Source organism: Protopterus annectens, chromosome 1.part1, assembly GCF_019279795.1.
Source record: "Protopterus annectens isolate FY-2018-M chromosome 1.part1, PAN1.0, whole genome shotgun sequence".
NCBI lineage: Eukaryota > Metazoa > Chordata > Ceratodontiformes > Protopteridae > Protopterus > Protopterus annectens.
This window is the reverse complement of record NC_056726.1, coordinates 1,030,212,520-1,030,233,194: the sequence shown is the minus strand read 5'-3', so window position 1 is coordinate 1,030,233,194 and position 20,675 is coordinate 1,030,212,520. Positions and strand designations below refer to the sequence as shown.

The following is a 20,675-nucleotide window of genomic DNA, read 5'->3' as shown; positions in this document are numbered from 1 at the left end:
AAGAAACATTTTTACAAGTGAGGGTATCACAGAGATTGCTACTTTCAGCATGTTACTTGGTACTTTAATAAAGCTGAATATGAATTAGAACTGGAGTGCAAGGAGAAGTGGTTTGAGTTGAGTGCTGCTTCTTTTTCTTATACTTGATTTTGACTGGCATTCCAGTAATGTATTTAAAAAGTAATTTATTTTTTCATGCCTCACATCCTTTTTGTTTCCATCTAGATATTAAGTAAGCTGTCATGCAGCCAATGGATTGAAATATTTTTTTTCTTCTACACTTCATTTTGTCTTGATTGGACTCCCATAATGATGGTTTGGCACCCAGGGCAGCATATTTAATTAAAGGTTTTGTGGTTTTGAGCATAGCTCCTCCCCTTTCTAGTTGGTCACACCCATTCCCATTGACCCCACCCATTCAGCTGTCTCCTGCTAGGGTTACCACCTGTCCCACTAAATGGCAAATGTCCTGAGATTTTTCGACAAAATTATTTCTTATATTTTATGTAATAGTTGCATAAAACAGTTATTCTGTATCTAAAATGCCTAAATGTTATAAGAAACAGAATAAGCAACTAAAATTCTATAAGAATAAGCTTTTATTTAGGCAAAAAAGTTAAGTTCTAAATTTTGTACTGTAAAATCTGATGTTTGTACCAAAAATGCCCACTTTGGCTATTTGAAAAGGTGGCAACCCTATCTCCTGCAGCCCCCTTTGATTTGAAGTCACCAGCTGCCACTGTCCACACTGTGTAGTAATTTATAAACTCATTCTGAGGGAGAAGCAGTGACTGTCATGCTGTAAAGAATGGAAGCCAAATTAACAGGACAAACAATAGAACATGTTGCCATTTCCAAGCTGAACTGCTGCACTGTGTCTTGCTGATCTGTCTTGGAATGACTTACCCAAATAAAGGAAGTGCAGTGTGCTGCAAATAGCACTCAAATGTACAATCAGAATATATAATGCATAAGTTTGCCAAATATTATCCTGTTTAGTTTGAGTATCTAGTAAGTGATCTAATTATAAAACATCTATGGCTGGATTTTGCTTCTTTGACTGCATTAATTCCATGTCATTTGTTCCATTAAACTCTATCAGTTATTATCAGTAATAATGTGTGTGTTTCTTAAAAAAGCAGACAGGCATTCCATCTATTCATAACTGCTGTTCCCGTTTTTGCAGATGGGGTCAGGGTATCACTTTAACAGTGACAATCATCTAGATCCAAGGTTTACACCAGCAGGTAGCTAGCCCTGCTGTGGTAATTATGTCATACCACATACTCACACCTATGATCAATTTACAATGTTTATTCAACCTACTGCATGTCTTTGGAATGTGGGAGGAAACTGGAGCACCCAGAAGAAACCCACACAAACACAGAGAGGACATGCAGACTCAACACAGTAGGTACCCCAGCTGAGAATCAAACCAGGGAATCTGTTGCTGTGAAGCAACTATGCTATCTATTGTGCCACTGCACCACCCTTCAATAAGTAGCTTTAATAAAAACAAAAAGTCATATTCTTTTACCTATCATCATCATCATTCATTTTCTTGTGTTTTTTTTCTTTTTCAGTGGGATTACGACTAGTAAATGGCCCTCATTCATGTGCTGGAAGAGTGGAAATCTATCATGACAATGAATGGGGCACAGTGTGTGGTGACCATTGGGGAATGAAGGAAGCTGAAGTGGTATGTAGAGAACTAGGATGTGGAAATGTCATTAAAGCATCAGGAAGAGGTCAGTATGGAGAAGGAACTGGACCAATAATGCTGGATAATGTGAACTGTACAGGATCTGAGTCATCACTGAAGCAGTGCCCATCCAATGGATGGAAGGTGCATAACTGTGACCATAGAAAAGATGCTGGGGTTCAGTGCAGAGGTACCTAACTTATCTTTTAAATGATGCATTTGTCCAAAAATTGCCTTTTTACAGTGTCTGACTACTTACCTGTATCTCTACCGAAGTATAAATGTTTATACATTAAATTATTAAAGAGGTAGCAAGGAACATTAAAAAATGAATTCAAAGGACTACTCCACTAAAGTGTTACTCTTTTTTATTTTTTTTTCAATGGAAGGTTGGTGTTGCTGAGTCAGTATGGAAGAGTTGTCGGTTGCTTATGTTTTTTTCACCTTTTGCCTTTTTTAGTGTTGTTGGCATATAATTTGAAATGGGACTAGAACGTTGTCTGTTCTCTTCAAGACATTAAACTATCATCCTGCTGAATCAAGAGAATAGTTTTAATTACAGCTTATGTTGCTATTTACATTAATTCAAAACACATTTTCTAAGACACCGCACAGAGATGCAAAGAAGTTTACATTTAAAATACAGAAATAGAGATCCTTAGGACATTAAGATTGTTTTAAGTTTTTACTTCCTGAAAGGCAAAATTTGCTGAGATTGTATTGAAGACATGTCTGCTGTAGATACGTATTTCAACTTTTATGTCTCACTTCTGTTAGGTAGATCCCTCCTCTAACCCAACCACCCAAACTCTTTGAAAGATTGTTCTTTTATAGGAGTAGACACTTGAAGGAACAGATTTGGGGAAGACTTATTAAAGCTTTCAGTTACCTGTTAGTGAAGGACTTCTAACATATGGAGTATTGAGAGATTACAATTTGTAAGCAGCCTGAAAAAAAAATAGCACCAGAGCTGTTCCGTGTAGTAGGTATATAATATAGAGCAATTTTCAAGAAGACAGACTGAATGTTGTAGTGCCCATTAACTATTAGGTCTCTCTGAATAGAGGGATAGCTCATCTCATTACAAACTTGGAAAACATTTGGTGACTGCTTACCAAAGCATATAAGCATTCAGTTCTAGTGCACAGATCATACCAAATGAAAAATAGCTGGACCACAGCAGTTTGGAGAGATGAAGGGTGAAGAACAAAGACAGCACAATGTATATGAGAGATGACTTTGATTCCTGAATGATTCCTCTGTATCAAATTAAATGAGAGTCATATCAGACTTTAAAGGAAACTGCTGCATCTTCCGTTGGGGGATTTATACCTTACCAGCAGTGTAAAATTAGGACCTGTAGGTATCAGGGAAGGGGGTCCATGTCAACTTTCATGGCATAGCGAGGTAGGGAGTGACTTCTCAGAAACACCATTAAAAAAAAGGTAGTCATATAGTCATCACTGAGCATCATTGAGTAGGATACACTTCATAACATGAAATTCAGTAATAGAATTTAGAACTAATCCCAACCTCAGTGGTTTAATTGTAATTTAAAACTATGACACAGTGTGACACATTAAAATGTTGTGGTAGTATAGAACATATTAAGAGAATCCTGAGCCCTTCCCTGAAAATGCAATAAAAAGGTGAATAATCTGAAGTAAATCGGAGGATAATGTGGAAAAGGGCACTCGTGATATACCACAGAAATGCAAGAAAAAATGTTAACGCAAAAAAAATTAAAGTTAATGAGGAATGAATGCCACAGTTTTGGAAAATGCTAACAGAAGTAAAGATTTATTCAAATAATCTCTTCTGCTCAACAACAGAAGTATGGAGCAAAGACAATGATGTCCAAGTTCAAAACTTTCTAGGGTACAGTTTGAAGGAGCAGCACTCAAAATTAAGCACAGGTTTTCCTCACCCTTTGGTCATACAACATGTCACATGGTAAAAACCTAGGGTAGTTGTTAGTTACACTCTCCATTGACCATCTCTGTAAATCTACTGAGCATGGTTCGAGGCCAGAATTAAATCATTTTACTACATCATTTATTTGACCAAAGTGCAGGATTTTTTTTGCCACATATATACTGCTTCCAAAGATAATTCATTTTATCAGACAAAGTTTCAAAGTAGTATCAAAGCACTTCAAGAAAACTGTGCCAATGATTTATGCACTTCTCTGCCTCAGTGGAGTATAGAATGACTATTTGAGGTACTTAGTGCCACACTCCTCAGCAGCTTAGACTCTTGGGTTTATTTGTAGCTGCAAAGTATTTATGGCTGCCTACTAAAATCATTGCTCAGCATTAGACAAAATTTTGCCTCATTCCCTGGTCAGTCACTGGTATTGATCACAGACACTGCGGTATCCTCTGAAACATTCTCTGTTATGTGAGATTAATAAACATTCTGCATAATCTGACACTTGGTGCAGTTTCTTTCTAAGAGAACTGAAAATGCCTTGGCTGACCCAGTTGCTGTGAGCTTATTTAGAAACTTGGGCACCAATAACAGTTGTGTCTGTTTCTGAGGGACAAGGTTGAGAATAAAGTGCTGGTGAGGACAGACCATCTTATCTAGCTCTGGTGTGGATGTGGAAGTGCATTCTGGGTTTGAGTGACCAGGATAGCTTTTACCAGGGTGAAGTTACTCTCCACAGTCACTACACATAACCCTCTCAGCCAAACCAAGTTACAAAAGACTCACACAATAGGGCTGGACATAAAAACCTGTATGGCTCAGCCACTATAAACAGCAGTGGTGGTAACTAGGTCCACTCTTTCCCACATAATCTATATGCCCATATAGCATCAACTTCAAACCTGGGCTAGCATGGTGCAGGATATAATGGCCAGTCTTCCATTAAAGGAACACTTCTTTGGTTAAACTCATGCTACACTAAATCTGTCTCAACGGTTCTGCAGGGGAGCAAGCCCCCCTGCATCACACACCTCTAAATTATATATACCAACTCCAAGATCGCAATGCAGTGATAAAAGGGTAAATTTTCTGATCCTCACTGTACTGCGATCTTCATTTGAAACCGCTGAGAAAGATTTAGTGTAGCCTGAGTTTAAATGGAGTGTTCCTTTAAGTGAAGACTGGACGTCTGGTGAGTTATATTGTTCTATGTTCTGGGTTTTGATATTGTATGCTTTCAATTAGCAAGTTTCACTATTGTGGGCTTGATGTTTTGTAATTCGATAATATGGGCTTTTGACATTCTGAAGTAGACCCATAGATATATATTATTTCTGAACAGGTACTCATAGTATTGTGTATGACTTGACCCCACCCAGTTCATATTTGTCAAGGGCAAGTCTTGTCTGTTGAACCTGGTTGACTTTTTTGAGACTATCAACGAGGCAATGGATGAGGAAAAGTCAGTCAATACAGCTTACCTTGACTTGGCCAAAGCCTTTGACACAATCCCCCACTCAGGCATCATCGAAAAGCTAACACAACTTGATGTAAATCCCTATCTGATCAGGTGGGTGGCCAACTGGCTCACCGATAGGACCCACAAGGCCAAAATAGGTGCCTCTACCTCTGACAGCAAACCTGTCACTAGTAGTGTTCCCCATGGATCTGTCCTGGGATCCCTACTGTTTGGCATCTGCTTCTTAGAGATCCAGCAAAAGACAAAAGGCCTGTGGCTGACCAAGTTTGTTGAAGACTGTAAGTTGGGTGCTGTCACTGACTCCCCAAATGATGTTAACATACTACAACAGGGTCTCACAGCAACAAATGACTGGTGCCAAAGTCATGATCTTAAGTTAAAAGGAAAAAAATATATATTTTCATACCAGTCAGCAAAAGCACAGCCCCTACCAATTACCACATCAACGGTAACCCCCCTAAGCACACAACCTGTGGTGAGAGATCTGGGTACACAGGTTGACATGTAGCAGCAGTGGTCAGAAAAGCCTTTTACTAGGTTCATCTCATAAGTAAAGGGATTGCATCCAGAAAAAAGAGGTTATTTCCTCACTGTACTCCATCATTAGGCCAATAATTGAGTACAACACCCCATTTGGTATATATCTCTCCAAACACCTGCACTAACTGGAAAGGCCACAGAAATACCTCACAAAGAGAATCCATGGCCTCCAACACCTGTCCTATGTGGACAGGCTCAAATCACTATTACTCTACTCACTATTGTACAGATTACTCAGAGGTGATCTGTGTCTCGCCTACAAGGCAATCTCAGACTCTGCTCTACTAGAGATGCTCCATATCCATAAGTCTAACTCCTCATGCATTGCCAAACAGAAAGGCCTAAATTTAATATGCAACATTAAAACCTGCTGGAGAGACAGGTTTGTCTCCCAGAGGTTGTCTCATCTCTATAATAGACTCCCCATACACATAAAACAAAATACATTGCTGACCCTCTTCAAGTGCAGCTTTGATGAGTGGATGGGAAACCACAAATTTGTCCCAGGGGTTCCACCTGTGTGTTTCATCGACAGAGGTGACAGGTGCTGATTGAGATTTCTTTTTTGGGAATAAACACTTGGCTAGGTTTGTAAGGTCACAGGGCCATTAGCCTAGTAATCTCCTATGATCCTATGATCCTATAATCCTATAAAAGTCATGTCTGAGTGCTCACTGACAACTGTTCAGTGATGTTATAAGGCATTACATAAGGAATAATTGCATTTTTAACCAGGTTTACACAATATATTCTACTTATACAGTGTACTTAAGTATGCATGTGCTGAATCTCCTCAAGTGGTACATTTAATAAAAAAGGTAGTATTTTGCTTAAATTTAACATGTGTTTAATATACTTTTAACATGAATTCATACTTTGAACTTGAATGGAACATGTATCACATCCTTTTTTGCATTAGACAATGTTTCCTCAGTGTTACATTTTATGTATTCAGAAACATTTAATGCTCTCTCTTAAGATGGTGCACATTAGATTATTTCATCTTGTTAAACACAAAAAGGTGGTGTCCCTGAAATAACAATAATCAGTTGTGCAGTGCTGAAGATGAAGTGGCAACAGGCGCTATTATAAATACTAGGGTACTCGTGTAATTCTTTTTCATTTTTCATCTCTAAGGAACAAGTCCTCAAGGTGTTGTCCAAGGTAAAGATAACATACCAGGCTACATATTGACCAGCCTGGAAAAGGACCTGTCAAACCCCTTACAAAGGCTATTCAATATCAGCCTCCAAACAGGCTTAATGCCAAACTGAAGATGGCAACAGTCAGTTCCCTGCACAAAGGAGGTGAGTCAATAGACCCAGATAAATATAGATCCATAAGTCTGATGAGCCTCATCTATAAGACCAAGGAGTGGATCATTCTAGAATTAATAAATAAGTATATAGGTAATCTACAAACTCTTGACCCAAGCCAGTTCCATTTGTCAAGGGCAGATCCTGCCTACTCAGCCTAGTTGACTTCTTTGAGAAGGCTGCTGAAGCAATGGTTGAGTGAAAAACTGGTACACACTACAAATCTAGACCTGACAAAGATGTTCAATACCACATCCAAGCTAACTTTTAATACCAATGTTAACTCGTTGGATGGCAAACTAGATCACACATAGAAACCAGGAAATTAAAGTGGGTGGCTTGCCACTCCCCTTCAAAAGTCCTGCCACTGGTAGTGTACCAGAGGGTTTAGTCCTTCGGCTACTCCTCTTTAGCATTTACTTTTTAGAGGTCAAAGCTTAGGTGAAGTGTTTATGGCTGACCAAGTCTCCAGATGACCATAAACTTTGTGCTGTTATAAACACTCCAGAGGACACAAAGATCCTACTAGAGTGCCTTTTCCAAACAAATACATTGTGTCATAACTATGGACTAAAACAAATGCCAAAAAATGTATAATAGTCTACTTTGGCAAGTATGATGTCCTCTGTAGCTATCAGATTGATAACACACCAATGGAAAATGATTAGGAAGTTAGGGACCTAAAAGCAGGAGCTGGCTTGTTCTCTTGCTGATAATCACACCTTGAATAAAATAGTACATTATGAGCTGAGCTCAGTTCATTTCAAACTGAGTCATGAGTCTTATAGATTACTGAAGTTTTCTTTGCTACTAAGTTGTTAGAAACATTTTCTCACATTTTATTATTTATTTTATTTTATTTTACATTCGTTAACCGGGATGGTCCGACTGGATACATGTCCTTTTTCAGCGGAGGCCCGGGGAGAAAAGCTCCAAAAGAGTTACATTGATAATTAGGTACAGTAAATGAGCTGAAAGAACTTAACAAAAACATAGGCTATTTACATACAAGTACAAGACTGCCATTACTATTTCTGAGATTACTACAAATGTAACATTATTAACATATTAGCAAAGGTAGGCAGTATAATGACATAGAGTTAGACAGGATACATATTTCTTTATCACAGTATACAAAGTACTTATCTTAGCTAGTTGTTTATGTTTTAGTTAATGGCACAGAGCTAGTCTGGGTTTGAGCAAGGACATAGCCAGTGTGACTTGAAGTGGAGTTTTAGACTATTTTTGAATTGACTTAGAGAAGTTGCAAGCGTGATGTTATTTGGGAGAGAGTTCCATATTTTACCAGTGGTGTTGGCAACACACCACCTAGGTTGAGAGATTTAGTTGTTTGGACAAGGAGTTTGTTTGCTGAGCGAAGGCAGCTTAGATTGGAGTAGGGAGTCATTAAGTTTTTTAGTGCTGGGGTATTCTCAGGTTGTTTAAGGATTTTGAAGGCCTCTATGAGTTGGGACTGGTGAAGAAGGTGTGGGAATTCTATCCATCCAAGCTTTTTCAGGTTAGTACAGTGGTGTGTTCTGTAGGGTAGGCCTGTAACGAACCTGACAATGTGATTATAGCAGGATGAGAGCTTGGCCAGATCAGATTTGTTAAGGTGAGTGAGGACAGGAGAGGCATATAGTAGGGTAGAGAGAAGGTGTGAACGGGCTGTGGCTGCCCTGGCATTCTGGGTAAGGAAGGCTTTAATTCTATATAGGGTCCCAAGTTTCTTGTTGACTGACTTAATGGCTTGGTTGATATGTATATCAAATCTGAGTTTATTGTCAATGTTTACTCCAAATAGCTTTGTATAGGTGTCTGGGGAGATGATGGTCCCATTATTGGATTTTATAGTGAAGTTTTCAGTCGGAGATCTATTGGTTGGGTAGAAGAGAAGTAACTTGGTTTTGTTTGGATTTAAGATCAGGAGATGGTTGGCAAGCCAGTTTTCGACTTTGGTGAAGCTATGTTGGGTGGTAGTTAGTAGATTTGCAAGAGAGGCATTGGAACATATTATAGTCGAGTCATCTGCATATTGAATGCAGGTGGCTTCAGGGATGACTGTTTGGATGTCGTTTATGAAGACTGAAAAGAGGAGAGGTCCTAATATGGAACCTTGAGGAACTCCTATGGTATTTGGTAGTAGGCAGGAGAGCTTGTTCTGCCACATTACTGCTTATTGTCTCCCAGTGAGGTAAGCTTGAAACCAGTCAAGGGCTGGAGTATCTAGATACAGGGTTTTTAAAGTATATAGAAGTAACTGATGGTTTACCATATTGAAGGCTTTTGATAGGTCCAGGAAGAGAGCGGAGGATATTTTTTTATTATTCCGGTTAAGATTAATGTTTTCAGTAAAAGAGAGGAGGGCAGTGGTTGTACTATGATGGGGTCTGAATCCATGTTGAGAGTCTGTGAGTAGTTTATTTTGGGTTAGATAGAGCATTAGTTGGTTGTGCATGCACTTTTCCATAATTTTGGCAAGTGGTGATAGTATGGCTATAGGTCTATAGTTGGATAGTTCTGTGGATTAACCTCCTTTGTGGAGTGGAACAACATAGGATATTTTCCAAATTGAGGAGATTGAGGCCTCGGTTATGGTTCTGTTAATTAGGATTGAGATAGGGTAGGCTACGACATCTGCAGCAATTTGCAGGTATTCAGCCAGCAGAAGATCGGCTGAAAGGGTGGTTGGCTTCAGTTTTTTCAAAAGGGATCTGATAAAGGATGTGGACACTGGCTGGAAGTTAAAAGAGAGTGGTGAGTCGGGTATAGTGTTTATAGAAGTGTGGGGAGGAGAAAGTTGGTTAGCTAATGACTGGATGGTTTCTGTGAAGAAAGTATTGAATGAATTGGCTATATCTTCTTGGCTCTTGTCAGATAATGTTCCTGGGGTCGGAGTAGTGGATTTGCCTGGTTGGAGAAGTTTATTTATGCCTGCCCAGTACTTTTGAGGGTTATTCTGATGTTTATGTTGCAGATTGTAGAAGTAATTTTTCTTATCTAGTATGATGGCTTTTTTAGTCTCATTTCTAAGTTGTTGGAATTTGATACGATCTAGGGGTAGTTTGGTAGTGCGCCATTTATCCCACGCTTTGTCTCTAGTTGTTATTTTGATTTTGGTGTCTGTTGTTAGCCAGGGTGCTAGTTGAGTTTTAATTCTTATTGAGCGTTTAGGGGCATGCGAGTCAAGTATACTAAGGAATGAATTGTTAAATGATGACACTGCCTCATCAAGGCGAAGGAACTTTAGTTTTGTCCAGTTACATGATTTGAGTTCAAGTTGAAATTTAGTTGGGTCAAAGTTTTTCTTGGATCTGATAGACCTATAAATAGGTAAGCTTGTACAATTAATTTTGTCTTTCATGATGTATGTGAGCAGGTGATCACTAAGATCATTAGGGAGAGTTCCAGACATATAGTTCTGGGCATGACTGTTGGTGAGTATCCAGTCTAGTATACTCTCTTTTTGGTTATTGTTACCTGTACATGTGGTAGATGATATTATCTGAGAGAATCCATGTAGGTTAACAGGGATGGGGTTGGACTGTGCTGTGCATTGGTTCCAGTCAATATTAACATCGCCTAGGACAATGGTTTCTTGAGGGTAGTTGTTGGCTATCCAATGTAGAATGACCTCTAGTGTTTCTACATTGTTCCCAGGGGGAATATAGGTGACAATTAGGTTAATGCCCTTATGATTATTTAGTAGAATTTTGAAATGAAATTTCACATGAAATGATAAGTCTATTCCATTTAGAAATAAGATTTTCCATTACTTTAATATTATCATAATTGTCAGTTCTTATTTCATCTATAGAAGAAAGCACTTTAATACCTAAATACTCAAAATAATTTGCTGTATGCCAATAATATTATATGTAAAAGCATCAGTTTTTAAAATTATATTAAATTGGACTGATTTTAATTATAAGCAAAATTGGAAAATATTGTATTTAAATCTTGATAATCAGAATAATAAATTATGGGCCGGTTTATGAAAGCTCACGGCGGCGATATGTCTGCCGTGCGATCCAGGTGCAGCCGGCAGGGGCATGCACGAGAGCTGCTAAAGCTACTCTTGCATGGACAGCATCATGGTATGCAAATTACCTCATTTGCTGCTGAAAGCTATGCAAATGAGGTAAATTTGCAATCCAGGAAACACTAACCTGTCCGTGGAAGATTAGTGTTATCTGTAGAAATGTACTCCGTTGGTAACGGAGTACCGTTCTGAAAATAGCTAAACAGAGCTATGACAGCTCAAAATAAAGGATGCATACAGATGAGGAAGCATGCCAATGGCCAAATATAAGGCCATTGGCATTTATAAATGTTTAAAATGATTAAAATCTAATATTTTTTCCCAATCTCCGATGTTTAAGCATAGCGCAGCACCACGCAAACGTGCAACACTTTAAAAAATAAGAAAATAATTTAAAAATAGCCAAAAGTAGGCATTTTCACAAAAAAGCTTATCCTGTCATGCAGGTGAATGGCAGGCTGAAGACAACATGGCCACTGAGTAGTGGTTGCTAAGGGGGGAAGCTCAGTGTGAGAGATGTAACCATGCACTAGTAGGCAATCCTATGCAAATGAGGATAAGGATAGTGAATCCCAAATTTTCCCAGCATGTGAGCCATGTCCCAAGACTGTAAGTGTAGGAGTAGGTGAGTAGTAGAGTCGAATATAGGTGACATAATGAGGGGGTATGTCAGAAAGGCTGTAAGCTAATTGGAGCACAGTGTCTTGTGTTTGCCCTGTGTTGCTCAGGATTGCAAGAGGCATGTCTACAGTTGTCCTGTTTGAAAACCTGAAACCAAAGGTGCACACTGTTAAAAGTTCGGAAATTTCTTGCAAACATGCACACAGTGTGTGTGCTCATGTCCGTTCATGTGCGCGTGTTTGCGTGGCGCTGCCCCAGGCAGAAACAGAAAGGGAAAAGGAAGGAAAAGAAGTAGTAGGAAGTTAACCAAGGAGAACTAGCAAAGCCACCAGGTGAAATATATCAGAATCAGCCAATTACACAGGCAGCAGACTATCCCAGTCTAGCCCAGCACTTTAAACTCAGCAAACAGCATTCCCCCCTGTTTTTTCCCCAAGAACTCTGCAACACTGCAGTATACAAAGAGGGAAAGCTTAAAAAGCTAAATTCAGACAAAGTGTTAGGGGCTGTTCTTGCTATCATAAACCAACATGTGCAAGGTGCTGAGGGTGGTGATGTTGTGAATGCTGCTGAGCAACCCACAGTGAGGAGACTGAGAAGAGTGTACAGACCCAGGGTAACCTATCAGGGGCTACATGAGCTGGAGATAGTGGAGTGCTATAGGGTGGACAGAGGCCTCCTGCAGCAAATTGTTGAGCTGTGCCTGCCACGCCTCACACACAGAACCAACAGAAGGGAACCCATCCCAGTGGATACCAAGGTATGTGTTGGCATAAGAATACCAGCTACAGGTACTTTCCAGAGACCAACTGGTGATATGATGGGGATTTCACAGGCATCAGCATCCAGGGTACTCCACCAGTTCCTGGATGCCATGTCAGCACATGTCGGTGACCACATATATTTCCCCAATTCGTGTGAGGCATTGACCAGCAATATGCATCTTTTCCACCAAATAGCAGAATACCCTGAGGTAGTGGGTGCAATAGACTGCACACACATATGCATCAAAGCACCACCTGGTGAGTGGGGTAGGGTCTACATCAACCACAATGGCTTCCCCTCCATCAACTGCCAGGTCATGTGTGATGCCCATGGCATAATAATGAATGTGTGTGCTGGCTACCCTGGAAGCTATCCAGATTCCCACATCTGGCATCTGATGCAGCTGTACCACAGATTTGCCATTGGAGACATCCCTGATGATCATCTAGTGGGGGATACTGGATACGCACTGGAGCCGTGGCTGATGACACCTATCAGAAATGCACACACACCTGAACAAGAACTCCATAATGAGGCACACGCACAAACAAGAAACATAATTGAGCATATGTTTGGGATGCTCAAGTCACAGTTCCAGTGCCTGAGTGCCTGGACACATCTGGTGGAGCCTTGCAGTACTCATCAACTACATGTACCCAAGTTATGGTATGTGCTATGCTACACAATATGATCCTGCAGAAACAGCTGCAGCAGGAACAGAATGGGGCAGGGCCAAACAGCCCCCCACCATTGCCAAGGCCTGCACAAGCACAGTGTGACTCAGAGGAGGAACAACCTGAGCCTGCCCCAGTAGGCAGAAGGAGGCGTGCCCAGTATGCCCTGGCCTTGGCAAAGAGGCAACGCATAGCACATACACTGACTCAGTAGGAACCCTGGAAATGACACCTCTCTCTGACTCACACATACAGTAAAAGGGATGCCTAACTTGACACTACCTGTTTTCAAACATGTATAGGGAGTGTACTATGTGCATCCAACATAGGCAACTCTGCAGCACCACCTGAGGCACGAGTGCCCTATTCTAAGCAATATAAAGCACTGCTAAGCAGATAGGTTCATAGATTCATAGGTTGATGCTAGGCTTTCTGCCCTAGGTCATTTATAAGCCTAGCCAGAGTGTGTTTGGCTTTCGCCACCCTTTTAGATTAGTTGACTGTGCCTTTGTATAGTAGGTCACAGAAGAATAGCCCTTTTAAGTTTAGTTTACTGTGCCTCTGTCGAGTAGGGACACAGAAGACATCCCAGGGGTAAACCTACGATCTCCCATCAATTCGTCAAGATTTCTCTTGAAGAGGGTCAATGAGGGGCTCTGCCTAACATGGATTGGGATTTTGTTCCAGAGTGAGGGGAGCCTCTGGGATATGAATCTTTCCCTCCAGCATGCCCTATTTATTTCTGTGCTGAGGTTTAGGTCCCTGGAGCACATAGCTCTAAGGCATTTGGATTTCCTGAGGTGGAGCATGTCCATTAATTCAGGGTTGGACATGGCTTTATACGTCAGGCACAGATCACCTCTGAGTAGGTGGTAAGCAACTGAGTAGAGCTGGAGTTTCTTTAGCCTAGCTGAGTAGGGCATCTGTTTGAGTCCCTTGATCCTCTTGGTGAGGTACTTTTGGGGTCTTTCAAGTTGCTGCAGGTGTCGGGTAAGGTACATCCCAAATGGGGTATTGTATTCAGTTATGGGCCTGATAAGTGATGAGTAGAGGGGCACAATGACCTCTCTTGATCTAGATGTGAACTCTTTTGTGATAAGGTGGGCTATATAGAAGGTCTTTCTAACCACTTTGGCAACGTGATTGTTGAAGGAGAGTTTGCTATCTACTTGGGTCCCCAAATCCCTAATTACTTCTTCCGTACTTAATGGATTACAACCTATGTGGTAATTTGTGGGCACTTTGTTTTTTCCAAAGGGGATGATTATGCACTTTTTGGCATTTAGTTTTAGGCCATGGCTCTGGCACCAGTTATCTGTCTCTGTGAGACCCCTTTGGAGGATGCTTGTGTCAGTTGGTGAGTCGATTATAGCACCCAGTTTGCAGTCATCTGCGAACTTGGTCAGCCATAGTCCTCCCATGTTAGCCTGTACCTCTGAGAAATATATACCGAACAAGACAGGTCCCAGGACTGAGCCTTGTGGGATGCCACTTGTAACTAGTTTAGAGTAAGACATGGCACCTGCAATTCTGACCATGTGGGTTCTATCCCTGAGCCAGTTTGCAATCCATCTTGTGACATAGGGGTTGATATTTAAGCTGATGAGCTTATTTATGATGCCTGAGTGGGGTATTGTCTTGAAGGCTTTTGCAAGGTCCAGGTAGGCTGTGTGGACTACCTTCCCTTCATCTATGGCCTTGGTGACTGTTTCAAAAAAGTCGACCAGGTTCAAGAGGCAAGATCTGCCCTTAACAAAGCCAAACTGGGTAGGATCCAGTGTTTGGAGGTTCCCAATGTCTTTGTTTATGAGTTCCATGATGATACGCTCCATAGATTTGCAGACCAGGCTAGTCAGGTGTATAGGACGATAGTTCCCGGGGTCCATTGTGGCACCATCTTTGTGGAGTGGGACCACTGTTGTTGTATGCCATTCCTTGGGTACATATCCTGTAGTAAGGCTAAGATTGAACAGATGATTTTATGTGAGGGTTCAGTTCTTCTTGGAGCTCGTGTAAGACACAGCCTGGGACACTGTCCTGTCCCATTGATGCTGTGTTTTTTTACTTTGGAGAGGGCAGCTCTCACCTGTGCATCTGTGATGTCAGGGAGGCTACACTCTGTTGGGATAGACAATTGCTCTTTTGGGGGGGGGAAGGGGGGGGGAGTTTGCACTGAACCTGTCTGCCAGGATGTTGGCAATGTCTGTGAGTTCAGAGTATTTTTTGTCATTTTGCACTAACTCCAAGCATATCTGGGAGTTGCCACCCAGGTTCTTGACATAACTAAAGAAGGCCTTGTGATTATCTTTAGTGTCTTGTGCAATTTTTCTTTCTAAGCTGGCCTTAGATGATTTTATGAGGGATCATAGTTTTTTGCTAGTACTGATCAGAGATACCTTCCCTTTTTGGGATTTTACTCTATCATGTAGTAGCTTCCTCCTTCTGTTGTATAGCTTCTTTATGGCTGGGGTCCACCACACAGGTCTCCTGCCTTTGGCGGAGTGAGTCTTGGTTTTATTTGGGATAGCACGATCCATGCATTCATGTAGGTGTACATAGAATGCGTTAGTAAAGGATTCTGTGGTTTGGGCCGTATTTTCCACTGGCCCGGAGGTTTTGAAGGATTCCTCCTCGGTTTTGAGAAGTGTGAAGTCTGCTTTTGAGAAGTTCTTCCTTCACCGTGATTTCATTTGCTGTGGGTGGGGATGGGATATCGATGTCCAGTGAGATTAGTTTATGGTCAGATATTACCAAAGAGGGGTATACCTCTGGTATGGAACATAGATTCCCCATGTTGGTGATGATCAGGTCCAATATGTTTTCCCCTCTTGTGGGAGTGGTGACCAGTTGTTCCATAGCATTTGAATTTATAAATTCTAGGAAACATTGGGCAAAGGTGTTGGGGCTTGAGTAGTGCTCCCAGTCAATGTTTGGGTAGTTGAAGTCACCCAATATAATGGTGTTTAGAGAGACCTTCATATTCTCCAGTGTTCTCAGGAAAGCCGAGTGGGGTTCCTGAGTTTGGGAGGGTAGTCTATAGCAGGCTACAAACTGAAAGGCAGTTTTACCCACTGTTAGTTGCACATGGATGGTCTCTGATGCTTCGTGCAGTGCCACTAACCTGGAGGTGTGGGTATCTTTGAATATGGATACTCCCCCTCCTTTTGTGGTTCGGTCCGAATTTTGGGGCCGAAACACATGGTATGAGGTATAATCTGGTAGTGCTGGGGTGCTTTTGGGAGCCTTGAACCAGGTTTCTGTTACTGCACAGATATCGATATTCTCCATACTGAGGAGAGCCTTGAGTGGGTGCATCTTGAGGTTTAGACTTCTGGCGTTGAGCAGCATTACCCTTAGTTTCTTTTTCCTTGTGTTGTTTATGGAGGTGGGTTTGTCTTTTGAGCCTTGCCTAAAAAAGGCACTGTGGGGGTGGCAAGAGCCTTAGCCACTATTCGAAAGCCCAGGGGTGACAGGTGCAAGCCGTCCCTAGCGAAGCAATGTGACTTGTCGAGCATGTCAACCCAGTCTGACAGACACTGGATCCCCTTTGAATGACACCAATACTTTCACCAATTGTTAAAATTGATCATTTTGTCTTTGTACTGTGGCATCATTCTTGGTGAGGGTAAGATGCTACTCAAGGTCAGGGTCATACCGGCCTGGGCTACATGATCAGAGAGCTCCTCTATGTCTCTTTTCATGTAGTCCAGGGAGGTATGTCTCAGGTCATTCACACCAGCATGGACAGTGATGGAGTCATATTTGTACTTGCTTTGGAGTGACCTGAGTGCTTGTGTTATGTGGCGGATCCTGGCACCTGACAGGCAGCTTACAGTGACCTTCTCCTTGTTCAGCCTGGTGAGTGGGACGTCAGTGTGTCTGACAATAGAGTCACCTATTACAAGTGTATTAGGTGTGTTGTTTATCCTTAAGGGCTGTGACTGTGTGGCACACTGACTTTGTGAACTATGTGATATGTGGGTATTGTTTTGGGGTAGCAGCTGCTTGGATGCCCGCTTTGGAGGTCTCTGCTCCTTGGGCAGATTTTTATTTAGAGCATCTGAGTATGTTTTTGTGTGTTTATGTGTTTGGTTTTCTTTTGTGGTAGGTCTATGTGAGACTGGCTTTGTGGTGTGTGTGGTTACCTTCTCCTCCTGACTGACTGTGCCAGTCCTGTGTTGAGAGAGCTCAGCCTCCAGTTTGTCTATATAGTTGCATCTCTCACATATATTGCAGCTTGTTGGGAGGAGGAGAGGGTGGTCTGTGTACATAAGGCAGTTGTAACATTGCCTCAAGATTCCCAGATTCACCAGCTGGACTGGAGAGTATACCCAAAACTGACCTTTGGACATGTCAGGATAGTATAAAGAACTAATTTTAGACTGATCAGAAAGGACCTATAGGGAGTCAAGCACTTAAAAAGAGTATAAGAAGGTGTAGTGCTTAAGTTTATTTGTGATTTACTATAAGATTACTTATCAGAGCAAGTGCAAGGCTTGAAATGAAAATAGCATGCTTCCTTTGAGATTTAGATCAGTTCTAAGGGAAAAAGTGGAGTAGACTTTATGGAGCCGGTAATAGTTTAAACCTGTTTAGGTGGCACTGCCTGATGCTGCACTGAGCACAAGATCGCGCAAACCTTTTTAAGCAGGGGACTTGAAAGAGCTAGGAATTAGCCCAAAACAGCCAATAAACAACTTGTTTCTGGGCTGAGACCACTCCTTTAGGGACAGATAGGCTGCTCAAACTCCCCACTCCCACTGGTGAACAGATAAGCTTCCTCCTATCCAAGTAAGGAAATGGGCAACACAGGAACCTTGTACTAAAGTCTGGATTCCAGCAAACCTGAAATCAGGACTATTCTAGTTAGAAAAGGCAGGAAAGAAGGATATTTTTTTGTTTTTTTTCTTTTTTAAGGACAGATAGCAGGAAACACAGTAAAATGCTTAACACAGGCTAGCGCACTTGAGTGAGCCGCCTCTACAATTAAATTAAACAACAAACGATTTTCAAGTGCAGGTAGCAAAAATTGCAAAAACAAGCTTTTCTAATTAACACAGCAGTTTCAGACTCACTTTCAGTGAGAATAAGGAATCGCAAGAGTAAAGGCAGTGGAAAATACTTATATCAAGTTGCAGTCACTCTTTTTCGTCTCTCTGCTGCTAGCACCACTCTGCAGGACCATGAGGAGCTTTTGCTGAGTAGGAACAAGCACAAAAACCGCGTCAAGTGGGTTTTTAAGCAGGGGACTTAAAAGAGCAGGGAATTAGCATTTACCATTATTGAGCATATTTAAAAACAATTCTGCATAGCTGCACACCGCGCTAACCAGCGCAACATCGGGCAACATTGGGCAACATCGGGCAACATTGGGCAACGTCGGGCAAAGTTGGGCAACGTTGGGCAAAGTTGGGCAACGTTGGGCAAAGTCGGGCAAAGTTGGACAAAGTCAGGTAAACACGCTCACACCTGCTTTACTGTTCCTTAACCAGTCAGGCCTACCCAACAGGAAAATAAAAAGCAGTGACAGGGCTCAACTCAGGATACTGTGCACTACAGTCACCATACTGAACCACTAAGCCATGACAGCATTTCACTGGCACAGACACAACTTAAGGCACTCACACATACCAGTTGGGGTCACATACCTAACAGTCACAGCCAGCAGGATAATTGTAGACAAACGCAAACACAAGCAAATCCTGTATCATGCCCTCTGAAGAGGCATATGAGTGACCTCCCCCCAGGCCTATGCAGACAGATAACAGCAGGCCAGGCAGTGTGATGTGGGTTGGGTAGGCTATGAAGTTACAAACTAATATGTGTGTAATTGGAAGCTAAGGTTTGTAGTACAGTGGTATGCCTCAAGCCAGTACGATAGGCAACAGTACAGACATAGCAGTCCAGGCCTAGCAAATGTGTATAAGTGTCAGGTGTACCCCTCATCCTATGTACACCCACAGTAACAATCAGGTGTGCCCCCCAGGTAAAAATGTACAAATAATAGCTGTCCCCCCTGTATGTAGAAATGTTGATATGTCTATGCAAATTGAGTCATGGAGGCCCTGCATGCACAGCGTGCTTCCTGTCGATGTACACCACAAAGGTGAGCCCTGAAGTAAAAACCAACTTGATTTTTCACACACATATAGTATATATGCCCATAGTGGACATGCTCACACACTTAAACAAATTTAGCAAATTTCAGTCAGCAACATACTGAAAGGTCATACTGGGCAAGCTCACGCACAAACAAATTTAACAAATGTCAGTCAACAACATACTGAAAGGTCACACTGGGCATGCTCACACACAATGAAATGAGGTATACACAGCCTACATAGACCTTGAAAAGCCCTTTTCCAACATCCCACACACATGAAGTATCCACAAAATCAGCAACCTGTCCATAAACACATATGTCATCTGATGGATTGCCAACTCGGGCACAGATAGATCCCACAAGGTAAGAATTGTGGTCTCCCTGTTGGACTGTAAGCTGGTAACAACTGCTGACCCCCATAGCTCAGTCCTCGGACCCCTCCTGTCTGGTGTATACTTTTCAGAAATACAGTCAAACACATGAGGGCTATGGTTAGCAAAGTTTGTGGATGACTGCAAAAAGGTTGTCATAATCGATGTTTGGGACAACAGAGACATCCTTAAAAAGGGTCTCAGTCAGAAAGATGTAGTGTCAAAATGATGGCCTCGAGCTACAGTCATACAAATATCACATAGGTGCCAACACCCTAAATATGGAGGTAATAATAAGGGATCTATGGACACATGTGGATAGTGATCTCTACTTCCAGAAACACATTCAAAAAGTGGTTAGAAAATCATGCTATGTGTTCCCACAAATTGATAAGGTCTTTGCATGTAGGTCAAAGGAGGTTCCCTCTACTCATCAGTCATCAGACCCATCAGAGAGTATCACGGCACACTTGCGATGAATCTGACTAGGCACCTTCAGCAGCTGGAAAGACCACTGAAGTACCTCAATAAGAGGATTACTGGCCTGAAACAGTTGCCCCATGCAACAATACTGAATTTAACTCAATCTGTACTCTGTTGCATACTGTCTACTGAGGCAATCTCTGCCCAATAGACAGGTCCATGTCCAATGCAGAACTGATGTGCATGCGCTACCTGAAGTAAACCCAAGCTCACTGTGCCACATGATCTAGGGATATCATCATCACAACAATAAACAGAACATGTTGGAGGGATACATTACTAACTCACAGACTTCCTTTGCTTTGGAACAGGCTCTCAACCTACATTAAGCCGAGTCCCTCACTGACACTCTTCCAGAGGAGCCTTGAAGAGTGTATGTGAAACTGAACTGTCACACCATGGATCACTTCATCAGCTCTACTACATAGAGGCCTAGGGAACTAACCCCATGTGTGGTGATAGCTGCCCACTCTGGCCATACTAATATATGCCTTCAGGCAGATAGCCTATTACCTACCTATGTACCTATATATATGTAGGGGGAACACAGTATAAGCAGCCAAAGATGGATGGGAAGAGATATGTGTAAGAGGGTGACCATGACAGGGAGCCATCCAGGACTGTCCACCCAGCACACATCCCAATGGCA

At 41.8% G+C, this 20,675-nt stretch overlaps 1 protein-coding gene across 1 annotated transcript in view; it reads left to right on the top strand.

The window, feature by feature from the left end:
- LOC122808799 (deleted in malignant brain tumors 1 protein-like) overlaps positions 1-20,675 on the top strand; it is a 1,006,762-nt gene that overhangs the window by 480,745 nt on the left and 505,342 nt on the right. The window contains exon 5 of the mRNA XM_044079852.1: positions 1,584-1,892. Within this exon, the coding sequence (XP_043935787.1) occupies positions 1,584-1,892 (309 nt within the window). The remainder of the gene's footprint in view (positions 1-1,583; positions 1,893-20,675) is intronic.